General features: G+C 38.4%; 1 protein-coding gene across 1 annotated transcript; it reads right to left on the reverse strand.

Moving 5' to 3' along the window:
* Nucleotides 1-1936: 1936 nt before the first annotated feature.
* Nucleotides 1937-17871, reverse strand: LOC124118294 (probable glycosyltransferase STELLO1). Its single transcript, XM_046480406.2, has 4 exons — nt 17688-17871; nt 8057-8214; nt 6766-6885; nt 1937-4451 (listed from the first exon to the last, which is right to left on the reverse strand). The coding sequence occupies exons 2-4, from the start codon at nt 8209-8211 to the stop codon at nt 2492-2494; spliced, it is 2235 nt and encodes a 744-aa protein (XP_046336362.2). The 5' UTR covers nt 8212-8214; nt 17688-17871; the 3' UTR covers nt 1937-2491.
* Between the last annotated feature and the right edge of the window lie 254 nt (nt 17872-18125).

Genomic DNA, 18125 nt, shown 5'->3' on the forward strand with positions numbered 1-18125 from the left:
ACGATCGCGACTTCATCTGAAGTATGTGTTTACGAATCACTATCAAATAGCGATGATACCAGGTGTTCGTAAAACGGAAGCGTATCCTTCCCCGCTTGTGGTACCTGCACAAACTCATGCAAAGGCAAGTCAAGTGTTCACCTGAAAGAATGTTATTGTCATTTTTCATAAATAGATTATAATATTCTGAAAACATTCAAGACAAACTCCTTTATTTCAGGTACATTTTCCTAGCAATGCCCAATGTGATTGGCTAAATGAAGGGAGACAACTCCTGATGCCTCACAGCGTAATGAATTTGAAGTTTCCATGTGCAAGAGATGTTCAACGATCACTCATCCGACGTCACGTGATCATGACGCCCTTGATCTATTTAGAGGGGTCACAGGTTAGGAAATATGCAGGGTTGCGTGCAGGGAACATACAACAGAGGCTGTTAGGCTTGTCTGTAAAGATGGCCATAAAACTGTGCGCCCGACATGCCGTGTTGTTTGCAATAGCAGTGTACGAGTTTATGGTTATCGTTATGCAAACAATAATAAAATATAATTTGACAAAGAGAAATGTGATGGCAAATAAAAGCGGCAAAACTCACAAGTAATCTCTGTTGAAAGCAGAGTCCATTGTACAAGATTATGTTTCTAGGTTTTTTCAGCACCATACCCGTGCTCGTGGGTTTCACCGAAGTGGTAAACGTCTGTGACCTGCATCACTTCGGGCTTTCCTCCCACATGAAGCTTACACGCCGTGATATAACTGGAATACTGTTAGAAGCGGCGTTAAATCCAACTCACTCACTTACCTAACTCTCCGTAACCAGTATTTTTGAAACAGCTGCGGTCCAAGTATTCTTTTTTTCTATCTTACTTGACTTACCAAACACTACAACATTTGTTTTGTCACCATTAGTCTTTTGGTTGTTTGTTGTGCAAAATACACTTAAACCACCAAGTAACACTTGTAGGTGGTTTTGGGAATTGTCAAATAGTACAAAGTCATGGGCAGACAACGAATGAAACCATTTCGTGTTATATTATTACTATAAGATTTGAGATAATGTGGACGATCTTTGAGGAATATATTAAATAATGTGGGAGACAACAAGCATCCTTGTCTTAACCCGACGTTGGAGTTAAAGGATTGTGAAATGCCCTTGTCAGTTTTCACTTTATAAGAGATATCATTATATAGAGATGACATTATTTTTGATACATTTTCTGCGATTTATTTGATTACAGCTTTGTTAGGAGTAGTGATCTGTCAACTGAATCAAAGGCCTTTTGAAATTCTACAAAGCAAGGGTATAGTCTTTTCTTTTACTTTTTGCAGAATATATTAATGTTCAAAGAATAAATACATAATCTGATGTTGGTAGCCCCTTTTAAATCCAGACTGACAGTTGACATGAGTTTTTCCCATGTGTTCCATTATTTTATTCATTTATACATTATTCTTTCATTTATGAAGTTGCAAAATAGTTTACCCAAGCAGCTGCTTAGTGCAATACCCCTATAGATGTTAGGGTCAGTCTTATGTTAGACATCATTAAACAGTTTAACCAACTGGTCTATCAATGCACAATATACTGATTTTTAAAGTGCATGTCATCTCCGCCTGGACTGTTGTTTGTTCTGAGGCCAGTAAGTATGGCCGGATGTGTTGATCTGCTGGATAAGGCAGGATACGTAGGCATGTCCCTACACACAACGAGGGACTGTTTACTGCCCTCTTGCGTGTCGACTACTAGGGCAACGTACTTGTGTCAAACTGTGTATAAATATAGATATAAATATGAGTTGAGGCGACATGGATACCCCACTCTGACACAGTATACCAACTCCGTGATGATCCGGGGCGATCAAGACCAAACAATTGGCGATGTAAACGAGGAACGTTAGCGTCGGAAAATACAGCAGACTTTGTCTAACACTTGGGGTGAACCACAATATTTCTTTATTCCACTATGGCGTCTCTACATTGAAACCTTTCTTCAGACCCACCGTATCACGACCATGTTACCCACTACTCCAAGAATGTTCCCCCACTGACATACTATTATAACTCTAATGTCAGTAATGGGTCACAATTATTACTAAGTCAGTATATATACTCACCATCAAAAGAAGCGCAAACCATAGGAATATATAGAGAAGTATCTGCGTTAAGAAGAGATGTTTCCAATATGTACCAATTGATGCATGGTGTTCGCGTTTCTTTTTTACATGCACCAAGAGAAAATATATCAGAGTCATCATGGTGTTTGTGAAAATAAAACATTTAAACCCTGACGTTTAAAATGCAGTCTTATGTCACTGTTACAATAGATTATGCATACTGAACAAAAAACAGTCAGGAATCATGAAATATTTTTATATACTGCACACATTAAAAGAAACAGTCTTCAGTGCAAAACAATCTCCCCAAAAATATTCATGATCCCTAACATTTTATGTTTGATATACTTATATCTGGATTAATGAACATTTACATGCTATTGGTGCATTTCTTTCGGAGGGAACTGGACACCCCCTTCCAACAGGGGCAGGAGTCTCTCGCAGAAAAATGTCCTTCCTTCATCGGTTTTCATCCAACGTCCAAATTTCATCGGATGAAAGAAGTAGTCGTCCGATGAGAACAGTTCCTGGACTCTACCCCTGTCTTCTCCGAAGATTAACTTCCCAGGAATGTACTCGATGTTTTCTTGTCTATCCATTCCTTGAAGAACTGTGGCAACCCCTACTTCAATAATAACTTTATGCTTCTTCAGCAATGAGATGAGAAATACAAACATGTCCTTCAGTCTGTTTGGTACATAATAGAAGTCACATGTGGATCCAAACATCAGATCCAAAGACTGTCTGTTCCGAACATACATAGTGTAAAACCGATTAGCCAACTCGGCACCTTCTGTTCCCCTTTGAGATATATCCTTCAGTTCGTGAAGCACTTGTTCATAGTTTTTCCTGCCTTCCATCTCCTTCCACCACCGCCAGGGGGAGTTCAACACGCTCCTGTTGAATACATTCAGTTTATTATTAAACCACACATGATCTCGCGGCAGTTTATGAAGATTCCAAAGTTGTAGAAAAGTGTCATCGCCAATATGAAGATAGCCTTTGGCTCTGTAGTTCATCTTCATGGCATATGCAATACAGCCATACATGTAATGCCATCCTTCAGTAATGCCTTGTACATGGGACAATTCACCATTGTTGTACTGGTGGAACGATTCCATACTCGGACCACAGAAGAGGATATTGGGGAAGTATCTCCTATAAATGGGCTCTACGATCCGAGTGGTACTGTAAAGTTGTGGGTAGTTTATCTCCACAATAAGCAGCACATCTGTGAATAAGTACTTTGCAGGAGCTCCACTTCTCAGGGCTTCTTTGACTTCATCCACTTCAGGACAGATGGGCTTGTTATCCCAGGGTAGCTGTACAACCACGGACATTGACGTCAGGTTATATATCTTATGATTGTGTTGACTTGGGGCAAAGTGCATCCCAGTGCAGATCTGGTCTTCGGCATATTGAATTTTATTGAAATATATCCTTTGCGAGTCGGGAATGATATTTATATTTTCTAAATCCCGCATCCATGATTTCATCGACTCAATATTACCTTCATCTATTACACCTTCACTGACGATGTGTTTAACAAGAATCCCGAAACATTCTTGAAGGGAATTTGAAGGATCACATGTCCATTTCTCCAGCTCTTTTACCAACACATTAGCTATATTTGACTCCATGACGGCATCTCTGAAGTTAAAATATTTGTCATAGTTTCGTTTGGCAGTGACCCCCATATGACCAACGGCGTCATTGGTCTCCCATAGCAACCTCTGGGAAATATAACCTCGTATCACACCATTCAGCATTGAGTTTCCAGAAGTCGGAAGTAGCATTATCCAGAATGCTTTACGAGTAAAAAGTGTATTACCGGCTGTGACTGCTGAGAATCTACCCGGGGGGACAAATGCAGGAGGTGCCATTGTATCAAACTGAAGATTCAGACTCGTTTCTTTGCTGATTTGCAATACTTTTCGTCTCTGGTCATGATAAAGATGCGTTTCACCACTAACGATGCCATGTTGCATTGGAGGTGTAGGGACATAGCACAGGTCAAACATTTTAGACTGCGTCGCGTTTACAGATGTTGGGAATCCCACGGGATGCAAACACGGTTGACCAAAATGCTTGTAGTGATTGAATGTGGTGTTGCCGGTGTAGATGAGGCCATGCGTGTGATGACTGTAGATGAAGTTGTTCATTGGAAGGATGGGTTTGACACCATATTCCAAATCGTAGATAACCTCCGCTGATTGTGACATGGCATAGAGGTAGGCTATGTTCTTCAGGGGATAACCTTTCTCTCCAGCATGCCTAATTGAGTAGAACGGCAGATCTTTGATGTTCTTGGGGTGAAGGTAGGTGCACCGCGGTTTCCTGAAAAATAATAAATAGCTGTTACTTATAACAGATTGCAGATCATCATGTAGTAAAATAAATAAGAGTGTCATGATCATGTATATGTTTTTGTTTGTTTGTTTGTTGTTTAACGCCGCACTCAGCAAAATTGCAGCTTTTGACGGGGATCTGTAAATAATCGAGTCTGGACCAGACAATCCAGTGATTGACATCATGAGCATCGATCCACACAATTGGGATACGATGACATGTATCAACCAAGTCAGCGAGCCTGGCCATCCGATCCCGTTAGTCGCCTCTTACGACAAGCATAGTTTGCTTTGTACGAAAACTATGGGTTGCTGAAGACCTATTCTACCCCGGACCTTCACGGGTCTCATGTATATTTATTACCACTCATATCATCTTCTATCTTCCTTGGTTTACTTTCATTTTAAAAACCTAAATCCAGTTCACAACCATGATGTTAAACGTTTTTTGATACGACTCTTGCGCAGAAGCTGTTTGATCACGGTTACAAACTTTCAAAAAGATTTATGGTGGACATGTGAAGGACATCAGTGACAAAAATGATGTCCGATGCAATTCCCTATTTTGACTTGTACCATTTGTTCTCGTGTTTTTTTTCAGGTGAACAATTGACTTGCCTCTGCATGTAAAATAAAAAATGCAGCAAAGAGGGTTTGGGTGATCCTGGCACAGTCAGGCTGGTTAGGCTCATCATCAGCTCAGGGCCCTTGCCCACTCTACACGCAGCCCAGACAGCGAATGGGACTTCTCCGAGGAAGCGCTGCCTAGTCAAACTCACCAAGAACTTTTCGGAGAATGTGAAGACTCCCCAACACTGCAGCCTTCTGAATTACCCAGATTGTCAGAAGGGCTGTATTCCTGGCAGCAAACCCGGGTACTCTCACAATGTCAGTCAACGTATTGGGAGGTACCACACCTAAGGCACCGAGAACAACGGGGAGTCGGACATAAAGATCAGGTTTGATCAGGTTTGTTAGCCTGGATACGTCTGAGGCTGTAAATGGGCCTATTCCAAAGAATTTTGTATTTATCATTTTCCATGACGCCTTCTACATATTCCGGGTCGTTCCATGGGTGGACCTCTGTGTCAAAACCACAAGCATGGCGAAGACGGTAATAAAATGATCGAGCTACACCATCATGTCGTTTAAGATACTCTGTTTGTGCCAAAGCTGGGCATCCACTGACAATGTGTTCATTACATAATCTACATATCATATTTACATTTTGATTCAAAATCACACATTGACGGTTTCCTGTGGGAAGTGACTGGTCCTGAGCAGCAAACAGAAAGCCTTCTGTTTCACTTTTCAGACCAGACGACTTCATCCAAGCGAAGGACTCTGCAGGATTACTGATCTTCTCAAGACACCGCACATAAACTCGATGCAGTGGTCGTTCAGATAGCCTCTCCTTTAAAAACTGAGTCTTGGCCGACTTGATATGGCACTTCGCCTGGTTGACACTCATTTGTGTACCGCCCAGCAGTACAGAACCAACAAAATCAACACCGACATTGGGATTATGTCCCACATCCTTGGCTCGTTTTAGAAAAATGTCGAATACCCTGTTTTCATCATGAGTCTTGACATGCTTCACAAGAGGATCATCAGACAAATAAATGTGTGCAAAAGTGCACAAAAAAATTCTATCATGAAGAGCCCCAACGTTAATCAAACCACGTCCTCCCATAATGATTGATAAATATACGCGATTGAGGGAAGAGCGAGGGTGGTGGGATCTATTGTCTGACATGAATCTTCGTGTGAGGGTGTCAATACCCTGAATTTCTTGTTTCGTCCAATCAACAACACCAAAAGAATATGAAAGGACGGGTACAGCATAAGTATTTGTGGCTTTTACTTTATTGCGAGCGTTCAACTCTGAACGCCAGATTTTCTGAAGTCTACATTTGTACTCTGCCCGACGTTTTTCCTTGATATGGGCATTCTGGAATGTGTCCCTCATCTTCTCCCTCTTCTTCATCATTATTATTATTATTATTATTATTATTATTATTATTTTGTTTGTTGTTTAATGCCGCACTCAGCAATATTCAATCTGTATGACAGCGGTCTATAAATGATCTAGTCTGTGAATCCAGTGATTGACAAAATGAGCATCGATCTACGCAACTGGGACACGGTGTCATGCATTGACCAAGTCAGCGAGTCTGACCACCCGATCCCGTTAGTTGACTCTCACCACAAGCAAGCGCCCCTTTCGACAATCTCCACACAGTTACTGTTGGTTTGCTATTAAACAACCAATTCCAGCCCGGAAATACCACGGGGCTACGTACCGGCATCCATCCAGGTATGGCTGAGCGCCAGATACCACAATGTTCCAATCTGTGACGTCATCAAGATAAGTGACGTCGGTATGGTACACGGAGTCGAGGGACAGCACCATCCATCGGTTCCTGCAACATGTCAAGGTGTTCGGTTTTATGAAGCTTTTAAAGACTTAAACCGTATCACTCATTTGAAAATTCGATCCTTCCACGTGACGATCAAACAACATGTCTCTAACAAATTATTACTCTATCGCCCATGCAGAGTATTTGGAAATTTGTTTATCGATAGAACTTGTTTTGAGGAGGACATCATCAAAATCAAAATGAAGTCTATATTCTTGGGAAATATCAACTTTATCATCGTCACGTGGCAGCAGTGATTGTCAATAGCAGCAAATGAACGAAATGCGCTCGCAACTTGGTGACGTCATATATTTGACGACGTTATTGTTATTGTACGATAAGCAATTCCCATATTATTTCTTAAATATTCAAATACTTTCGGAATGAAATATATTTGTCGTTCTTTTGATCAAAATGATGCGTGACATTTTATGGCCTGTAAACATTCTGTTCTTATCATTATTTTACTATGAAGGTGTTTAGAATTTACCTCTTATGAAATGACAAATAGGATCATTATAGTTTCTGTTTAAACTAATATTCAGGACAGCCATGACGCCCTTAAATCTGAACCCTCTCCAACCCGATGAGTTTTTTTTGTATTGTTTGTTTGTTTGTTTAACGCCGCACTCAGCAATATTCCAGCTATATGACGGCGGTCTGTAAAAAAAATCTTGTCTGAACCAGACAATCCAGTGATTAACATCATGAGCATAGATATATGCAGTTGGGATACGATGACATGCATCAACCAGATCAACTAGCTTGGACACCTGTGCCCGTTAGTCGCCTCTTACAACAAACATGGGTTGCTTAAGATCTATTCTAACCCGGATCTTCACAGGTCTCAACCCGAGTACAAAGAAAGATCCGTGATCCATAACATTAGTACAGATATTTGAAGGCAAGTGTTTTAAGAATGGAATTACGAATAATAGAAAAACATTATAGCCCTTAGCTCTGTGCAGCAACAAGTCAATATTAAAATTGTATTTATATTGAGCGACACAGAGAACGGTTACCACAGGAATATATATTAGGCCTTGGGGGATCCTCATAATATCATATTCAAAACAGATGAAGCTACTCACGAATCATTGTTCTCCCCAGGTCATTCGTTTGAATAACATTATCATTTTGAAATGTTTATGAAAATAAAAACAAAACTTATTACCCATCATTACCGGATCCTCTTGTGTAACGTCTAGATGCAGAGGATTCCTCGGTTGTACTTGGAAAACGATTTCTGTGAGTCACCGAGAACAGTACGGACGTGGTGCAAAACCCCAATACAACCAACCACAGCAGTTTCCTCCTTATAGCTGACATGTCCTGAAACAAACATGTGACACACCACACTGATATGTCCTTAAACAAACATGTGACATACCACAATGATATGTCCTTAAACAAACATGTGACACACCACAATGATATGTCCTTAAACAAACATGTGACACACCACAATGATATGTCCTTAAACAAACATGTGACATACCACAATGATATGTCCTTAAACAAACATGTGACATACCCCAACGATATGTCCTTAAAGACACATGTGACATACCACAATGCCATGCTTTTAAATAAACATGTCACATACCGCAATGCTATATCCTTAAACAAACATGTGACATACCCCAATGATATGTCCTTAAACAAACATGTGACAAAGCGGAATGATATGTCCTTAAACAAACACTTGACATACCACAATTACATGACCTCATATAAACCTGTCACATACGGCAACGACATGTCCTTAAAGAAACATGTGACACACCACAGTGACATGCCCTTAAACAAACATGTAAACATGCCGCAATGACATGTCCTTATATAAACATATGACATACCCCAACGATATGTCCTTAAAGAAACATGTGACATACCACAATGCCATGCTTTTAAATAAACATGTCACATACCGCAGTGATATATCCTTAAACAAAAATGTAAATATACCACAATGTCATGTCCTAATATAAACATGTGACATGCCACAATGACCTGTTCTAAAATAAACATGTGACACACTGCAATGATATGTCCTCAAATAAACATGTGCCCTATCGCAATGATATGTCCTTAAAAAACATGTTACATATCACAACGACCTGTTCTAAAATAAACATGTGACACACTGCAATGATATGTCCTTAAATAAACATGTGCCATATCGCAATGATATGTCCTTAAATAAACATGTTACATATCACAATGAGATGTTCTAAAATAAACATGTGACACACTGCAATGATATGTCCTTAAATAAACATGTGCCATATCGCAATGATATGTCCTTAAATAAACATGTTACAATGAGATGTTCTAAAATAAACATGTCACATACCGCAATGATATGTCCTTATAAATACATGTGACATACCGCAATGACATATCCTAAAACAAACATGTGCCATACCACAATGACATGTCCTTATATAAACCAGTATTTAACACACTTCATATGATAATCCACATGCAAACCATATCTTCCACATTCAGGTAATATTGCTGTACTTGATACATATTTACCAACTCCTAAAACAATTTACAAAACTTAGTATGAAAAGTTCGATTCGACAATTCGACTACCTTTGCAACCCCAGATCTCAGCACCATAAAGAAGAATGGGCTTTTTCTTAATATCAAACAATTTAAATAAAATGTTAACTGGCATATTTACAAAGTGAAACTGCAATTGTTTAATAGCAAACAAAGCATTATGGGCTGTTATCTTAAGGGTATCAATGCATTTAGTCCAAGACAATCTATTTGAAAACAGAACACCCAGATAACTATAGTAAGTACTGACATTGATACGTTTATCATTCAAAAACCATCGTTCATCATACCTTAAAGAATTAGAATGAATGATGAAAGATATCCCCGACAGCGTTATTTGTTAATGAAGAATCTGGATGTATGTGGTAGAATTACTTGGGCAACTCATGTTAAATATTTACTCGACATTTATGGATTTGGTTATGTGTGGGACGAACAGAATGTTGATGATGTTAAGTGTTTCTTGCAGCTGTTTAGACAGCGTTTGTTGGATTGTAACAAACAGAGTATACAGATGAAAATTTATGAGTCTTGTAAATTAAGGTATTATTCACACGTCAAGATATTATTGGATATGGGATATTATGTTACAGCTTTCTGAAATGGAGACCATAGACGTATGCTGTGCCTGTTGAGATTAAGTGAATTGCCTATACGGAGTAATCTGGGCAGAAGAAAGGATATTGTGTATTCACAATGCTTTTGTCGGCTATGTAACAATGGTTGTATTAAGGACGAAGTCCATTTTGGGTTTGTCTGCCCGTCATTAAGATTCCGCGATGTGTAGATTTGTAAACTGAGTCGTCTACACGACCTGGCAGAAGAAAGTATTATAAAAACCTGATATGACCCAGAAATTACAAACGTTGTTAAAACGTTACAAGGTTACAGTCGCCGAAACACTGCAAACCTAAGGTTAAAAAAAAAGAAAAAAAGGTTCACAACTTGTACAATGATACTCAGTATTCAAGGGTCACAACTTGTATAATGATACTCAGTATTCAAGGGTCACAACTTGTATAATGATACTCAGTATTCAAGGGTCACAACTTGTGTAATGATACTCAGTATTCAAGGGTCACAACTTGTGTAATGATACTCAGTATTCAAGGGTCACAACTTGTGTAATGATACTCAGTATTCAAGAGTCACAACTTGTGTAATGATACCCAGTATTCAAGGGTCACAACTTGTATAATGATACCAAGTATTCAAGAGTCACAACTTGTGTAATGATACTCAGTATTCAAGAATCACAACTTGTATAATGATTCTAAATTCAAGGGTCACAACTTGTTTAATGATACTCAGTATTCAAGGGTCACAACTTGTGTAATGATACTCAGTATTCAAGGGTCACAACTTGTACAGATATATACCCAGTAGTCAAGGGTCACAACTTGTGTAATGATACTCAGTATTCAAGGGTCACAACTTGTACAGATATATACCCAGTATTCAAGGGTCACAACTAGTGTAATGATACCAAGTATTCAAGGGTCACAAATTGTGTAGTGATTCTCAGTATTCAAGGGTCACAACTTGTGTAATGATACCGAGTATTCAAGGGTCAAAACTTGTATAATGATACTTAGTATTCAAGGGTCAAAACTTGTATAATGATACTTAGTATTCAAGGGTCACAACTTGTGTAATGATACTCAGTATTCAAGGGTCACAACTTGTGTAATGATACTCAGTATTCAAGGGTCACAACTTGTGTAATGATACTCAGTATCCAAGGGTCACAACTTGTATAATGATACTCAGTATTCAAGGGTCACAACTTGTATAATGATACTCAGTATTCAAGGGTCACAACTTGTATAATGATACTCAGTATTCAAGGGTCACAACTTGTACAGATATATACCCAGTATTCAAGGGTCACAACTTGTACAGATATATAGCCATTATTAAAGGGTCACAACTTGTGTAATGATACCCAGTATTCAAGGGTCACAACTTGTACAGATATATACCCAGTATTCAAGAGTCACAACTTGTGTAATGATACCAAGTATTCAAGGGTCACAACTTGTGTAGTGATACTCAGTATTCAAGGGTCACAACTGGTGTAATGATACCCAGTATTCAAGTCACAATTAGTGTAATGATACTCAGTATTCAAGGGTTACAACTTGTGTAATGATACTCAGTATTCAAGGGTCACAACTTGTATAATGATACTCAGTATTCAAGGGTCACAATTTGTACAGATATATACCCAGTATTCAAGGGTCACAACTTGTGTAATGATACTCAGTATTCAAGGGTCACAACTTGTGTAATGATACTCAGTATTCAAGGGTCACAACTTGTGTAATGATACTCAGTATTCAAGGGTCACAACTTGTACAGATATATACCCAGTATTCAAGGGTCACAACTTGTACAGATATATAGCCATTATTAAAGGGTCACAACTTGTGTAATGATACCCAGTATTCAAGGGTCACAACTTGTACAGATATATACCCAGTATTCAAGAGTCACAACTTGTGTAATGATACCAAGTATTCAAGGGTCACAACTTGTGTAGTGATACTCAGTATTCAAGGGTCACAACTGGTGTAATGATACCCAGTATTCAAGTCACAATTAGTGTAATGATACTCAGTATTCAAGGGTTACAACTTGTGTAATGATACTCAGTATTCAAGGGTCACAACTTGTATAATGATACTCAGTATTCAAGGGTCACAATTTGTACAGATATATACCCAGTATTCAAGGGTCACAACTTGTGTAATGATACTCAGTATTCAAGGGTCACAACTTGTGTAATGATACTCAGTATTCAAGGGTCACAACTTGTGTAATGATACTCAGTATTCAAGAGTCACAACTTGTGTAATGATACTCAGTATTCAAGGGTCACAACTTGTGTAATGATACCCAGTATTCAAGGGTCACAACTTGTGTAATGATACTCAGTATTCAAGAATAACAACTTGTATAATGATTCTAAATTCAAGGGTCACAACTTGTTTAATGATACTCAGTATTCAAGGGTCACAACTTGTGTAATGATACTCAGTATTCAAGGGTCACAACTTGTACAGAATTATACCCAGTAGTCAAGGGTCACAACTTGTGTAATGATACCAAGTATTCAAGGGTCACAACTTGTGTAATGATTCTCAGTATTCAAGGGTCACAACTTGTGTAATGATACCGAGTATTCAAGGGTCACAACTTGTATAATGATACTCAGTATTCAAGGGTCACAACTTGTGTAATGACACTAAGTATTCAAGGGTCACAACTGGTGTAATGATACTCAGTATTCAAGGGTCACAATTTGTACAGATATATACCAAGTATTCAAGGGTCACAACTTGTGTAATGATACTCAGTATTCAAGGGTCACAACTTGTACAGATATATACCCAGTATTCAAGGGTCACAACTTGTACAGATATATACCAAGTATTCAAGGGTCACAACTTGTACAGATATATACCCAGTATTCAAGGGTCACAACTTGTGTAATGATACTCAGTATTCAAGGGTCACAACTGGTCTAATGATACTCAGTATTCAAGGGTCACAACTTGTGTAATGATACTCAGTATTCAAGGGTCACAACTTGTACAGATATATACCCAGTATTCAAGGGTCACAACTTGTGTAATGATACTCAGTATTCAAGGGTCACAACTTGTACAGATATATACTCAGTATTCAAGGGTCACATCTTGTGTAATGATACTTAGTATTCAAGGGTCACAACTTGTACAGATATGTACCCAGTATTCAAGGGTCACAACTTGTGTAATGATACCCAGTATTCAAGGGTCACAACTTGTATAATGATACCCAGTATTCAAGAGTCACAACTGGTGTAATGATACTTAGTATTCAAGAGTCACAACTTGTGTAATGATACTCAGTATTCAAGAGTTACAACTTGTGTAATGATACCAAGTATTCAAGGGTCACAACTTGTATAATGATACTCAGTATTCAAGGGTTACAACCTGTGTTATGATACTCAGTAGTCAAGGGTCACAACTTGTGTAATGATACTCAGTATTCAAGGGTCAAAACTTGTACAGATATATACCCAGTATTCAAGGGTCACAACTTGTATAATGATACTCAGTATTCAAGGGTCACAACTTGTATAATGATACCGAGTATTCAAGTGTCACAACTTGTACAGATATATACCCAGTATTCAAGGGTCACAACTTGTGTAATGATACTCAGTATTCAAGGGTCACAACTTGTGTAATGATACCTGATACCCAGCATTCAAGGGTCACAACTTGTGTAATGATACTCAGTATTCAAGGGTCACAACTTGTATAATGATACTCAGTATCCAAGGGTCACCACTTGTATAATGATACTCAGTATTCAAAGGTCACAATTTGTGTAATGATACTCAGTATTCAAGAGTCACAACTTGTGTAATGATACTCAGTATTCAAGGGTCACTACTTGTGTAGTGATACCCAGTATTCAAGGGTCACAACTTGTGTAATGATACCGAGTATTCAAGGGTCACAACTTGTGTAATGATACTCAGTATTGAAGAGTCACAACTTGTATAATGATACTCAGTATTCAAGAGTCACAACTTGTGTAATGATATTCAGTATTCAAGGGTCACAACTTGTTTAATGATACTCAGTATTCAAGGGTTTCAACTTGTACAGATATATACCCAGTATTCAAGGGTCACAACTTGTGTAATGATACTCAGTATTCAAGGGTCACGACTTGTATAATGATACTCAGTATTCAAGGGTCACAACTGGTGTAATGATACCCAGTATTCAAGAGTCACAACTTGTGTAATGATACTCAGTATTCAAGGGTCACAACTTGTGTAATGATACTCAGTATTCAAGGGTCACAACTTGTATAATGATACTCAGTATTTAAGGGTCACAACTTGTACAGATATATACCTAGTATTCAAGGGTCACAGCTTGTGTAATGATGCTCAGTATTCAAGGGTCACAACTTGTGTAATTATACTCAGTATTCAAGGGTCACAACTTGTGTAATGATACACAGTATTCAAGAGTCACAACTTGTGTAATGATACTCAGTATTCAAGGGTCAGAACTTGTATAATGATACCGAGTATTCAAGGGTCACAACTTGTACAGATATATACCCAGTATTCAAGGGTCACAACTTGTTTAATGATACTCAGTATTCAAGGGTCACAACTTGTGTAATGATACTCAGTATTCAAGGGTCACAACTTGTACAGAATTATACCCAGTAGTCAAGGGTCACAACTTGTGTAATGATACTCAGTATTCAAGGGTCACAACTTGTACAGATATATACCCAGTATTCAAGGGTCACAACTTGTGTAATGATACCAAGTATTCAAGGGTCACAACTTGTGTAATGATTCTCAGTATTCAAGGGTCACAACTTGTGTAATGATACCGAGTATTCAAGGGTCACAACTTGTATAATGATACTCAGTATTCAAGGGTCACAACTTGTGTAATGACACTAAGTATTCAAGGGTCACAACTGGTGTAATGATACTCAGTATTCAAGGGTCACAATTTGTACAGATATATACCAAGTATTCAAGGGTCACAACTTGTGTAATGATACTCAGTATTCAAGGGTCACAACTTGTACAGATATATACCCAGTATTCAAGGGTCACAACTTGTACAGATATATACCAAGTATTCAAGGGTCACAACTTGTACAGATATATACCCAGTATTCAAGGGTCACAACTTGTGTAATGATACTCAGTATTCAAGGGTCACAACTGGTCTAATGATACTCAGTATTCAAGGGTCACAACTTGTGTAATGATACTCAGTATTCAAGGGTCACAACTTGTACAGATATATACCCAGTATTCAAGGGTCACAACTTGTGTAATGATACTCAGTATTCAAGGGTCACAACTTGTACAGATATATACTCAGTATTCAAGGGTCACATCTTGTGTAATGATACTTAGTATTCAAGGGTCACAACTTGTACAGATATGTACCCAGTATTCAAGGGTCACAACTTGTGTAATGATACCCAGTATTCAAGGGTCACAACTTGTATAATGATACCCAGTATTCAAGAGTCACAACTGGTGTAATGATACTTAGTATTCAAGAGTCACAACTTGTGTAATGATACTCAGTATTCAAGAGTTACAACTTGTGTAATGATACCAAGTATTCAAGGGTCACAACTTGTATAATGATACTCAGTATTCAAGGGTTACAACCTGTGTTATGATACTCAGTAGTCAAGGGTCACAACTTGTGTAATGATACTCAGTATTCAAGGGTCAAAACTTGTACAGATATATACCCAGTATTCAAGGGTCACAACTTGTATAATGATACTCAGTATTCAAGGGTCACAACTTGTATAATGATACCGAGTATTCAAGTGTCACAACTTGTACAGATATATACCCAGTATTCAAGGGTCACAACTTGTGTAATGATACTCAGTATTCAAGGGTCACAACTTGTGTAATGATACCTGATACCCAGCATTCAAGGGTCACAACTTGTGTAATGATACTCAGTATTCAAGGGTCACAACTTGTATAATGATACTCAGTATCCAAGGGTCACCACTTGTATAATGATACTCAGTATTCAAAGGTCACAATTTGTGTAATGATACTCAGTATTCAAGAGTCACAACTTGTGTAATGATACTCAGTATTCAAGGGTCACTACTTGTGTAGTGATACCCAGTATTCAAGGGTCACAACTTGTGTAATGATACCGAGTATTCAAGGGTCACAACTTGTGTAATGATACTCAGTATTGAAGAGTCACAACTTGTATAATGATACTCAGTATTCAAGAGTCACAACTTGTGTAATGATATTCAGTATTCAAGGGTCACAACTTGTTTAATGATACTCAGTATTCAAGGGTTTCAACTTGTACAGATATATACCCAGTATTCAAGGGTCACAACTTGTGTAATGATACTCAGTATTCAAGGGTCACGACTTGTATAATGATACTCAGTATTCAAGGGTCACAACTGGTGTAATGATACCCAGTATTCAAGAGTCACAACTTGTATAATGATACTCAGTATTCAAGGGTCACAACTTGTGTAATGATACTCAGTATTCAAGGGTCACAACTTGTATAATGATACTCAGTATTTAAGGGTCACAACTTGTACAGATATATACCTAGTATTCAAGGGTCACAGCTTGTGTAATGATGGTCAGTATTCAAGGGTCACAACTTGTGTAATTATACTCAGTATTCAAGGGTCACAACTTGTGTAATGATACACAGTATTCAAGAGTCACAACTTGTGTAATGATACTCAGTATTCAAGGGTCAGAACTTGTATAATGATACCGAGTATTCAAGGGTCACAACTTGTACAGATATATACCCAGTATTCAAGGGTCACAACTTGTGTAATGATACTCAGTATTCAAGGGTCACAACTTGTATAGATATATACCCAGTATTCAAGGGTCACAACTTGTGTAATGATACTCAGTATTCAAGGGTCATAACTTGTACAGATATATACTCAGTATTCAAGGGTCACAACTTGTGTTATGATACTCAGTATTCAAGGGTCACAACTTGTACAGATATATACCCAGTATTCAAGGGTCACAACTTGTGTAATGATACTCAGTATTCAAGGGTCACAACTTGTGTAATGATACTCAGTATTCAAGGGTCACAACTTGTGTAATGATACTCAGTATTCAAGGGTCATAACTTGTGTAATGATACTCAGTATCCAAGGGTCACAACTTGTATAGTGATACTCAGTATTCAAGGGTCACAACTTGTGTAATGATACTCAGTATTCAAGGGTCACAACTTGTACAGATATATACCCAGCATTCAAGGGTCACAACTTGTATAATGATACTCAGTATTCAAGGGTCACAACTTGTACAGATATATACCCAGTATTCAAGGGTCACAACTTGTATAGTGAAATACTCAGTATTCAAGGGTCACAACTTGAACTGACATACTAGTATTGATATAGCCTGTTTTCAAGAGTTACAGCTGGAACTTGTATGCCGGTATTGCTATACCCAGTAGTCAAGGGTCACAACTTTGGATGACAACTGTATGTCCGGGTGGGTATGGGAGATAAGGGTGGGCGGGTAGACAGATGTTAATTTCACGAAATACTCAACAACAACGGAAGGCTTGTTCTTGAAGCGTTCTTTTAGCAGGTATTTAACTTAGCCTGACAATCATGATATAAATGGTGTCACTTACTATAAGTTTGGTTGATACATCCAGATAACAGAAAATTCATGCGCACCATCAGAGTCCACCTTTGTACTTCTCGTTTTGCTCCTTGTGATATACAGAGGCGTACATTATGTTACAATGCATGTCCATGTTGCAAAAGCCATGTTGCCATGTTCCCGTCAGGTGATACGGGTGTTCTGACGCACAGCGCGCCGATTGGTCGATCAGTGATCCGGCGCGGGTGACAGACCGACAGTAATCATTCTAAGTACATGTAACTTAATCCCCTTAATACTTGATTACCCTTAAGTGGCTGGCTACAAAAATATTACTCCGGCCTGTTTCACCAAGGATTGCCTTGTTTGAGGCAAACTTACCAACACCGAGAAAACATTTGAAATATGAAATGTGAACTTTTTCAATTGCAGCGTAATACTTAGCACCCCATATGTCAGAACCATA

The sequence above is a fragment of the Haliotis rufescens genome, unplaced genomic scaffold (assembly GCF_023055435.1).
Source record: "Haliotis rufescens isolate VD_foot unplaced genomic scaffold, xgHalRufe1.0.p SCAF_13, whole genome shotgun sequence".
Taxonomy (NCBI): domain Eukaryota; kingdom Metazoa; phylum Mollusca; class Gastropoda; order Lepetellida; family Haliotidae; genus Haliotis; species Haliotis rufescens.

Coding starts and splice junctions, on each gene's coding strand:
- LOC124118294 (XM_046480406.2), bottom strand. CDS start 8,211: ATGTCAGCTATAAGGAGGAAACTGCTGTGGTTGGTTGTATTGGGGTTT. Junction 6,886..8,056: donor AGAGGATCCGGTAATGATGG/GTAATAAGTTTT, acceptor GACATGTTGCAG/GAACCGATGGATGGTGCTGT. Junction 4,452..6,765: donor CCATACCTGGATGGATGCCG/GTACGTAGCCCC, acceptor ATTATTTTTCAG/GAAACCGCGGTGCACCTACC.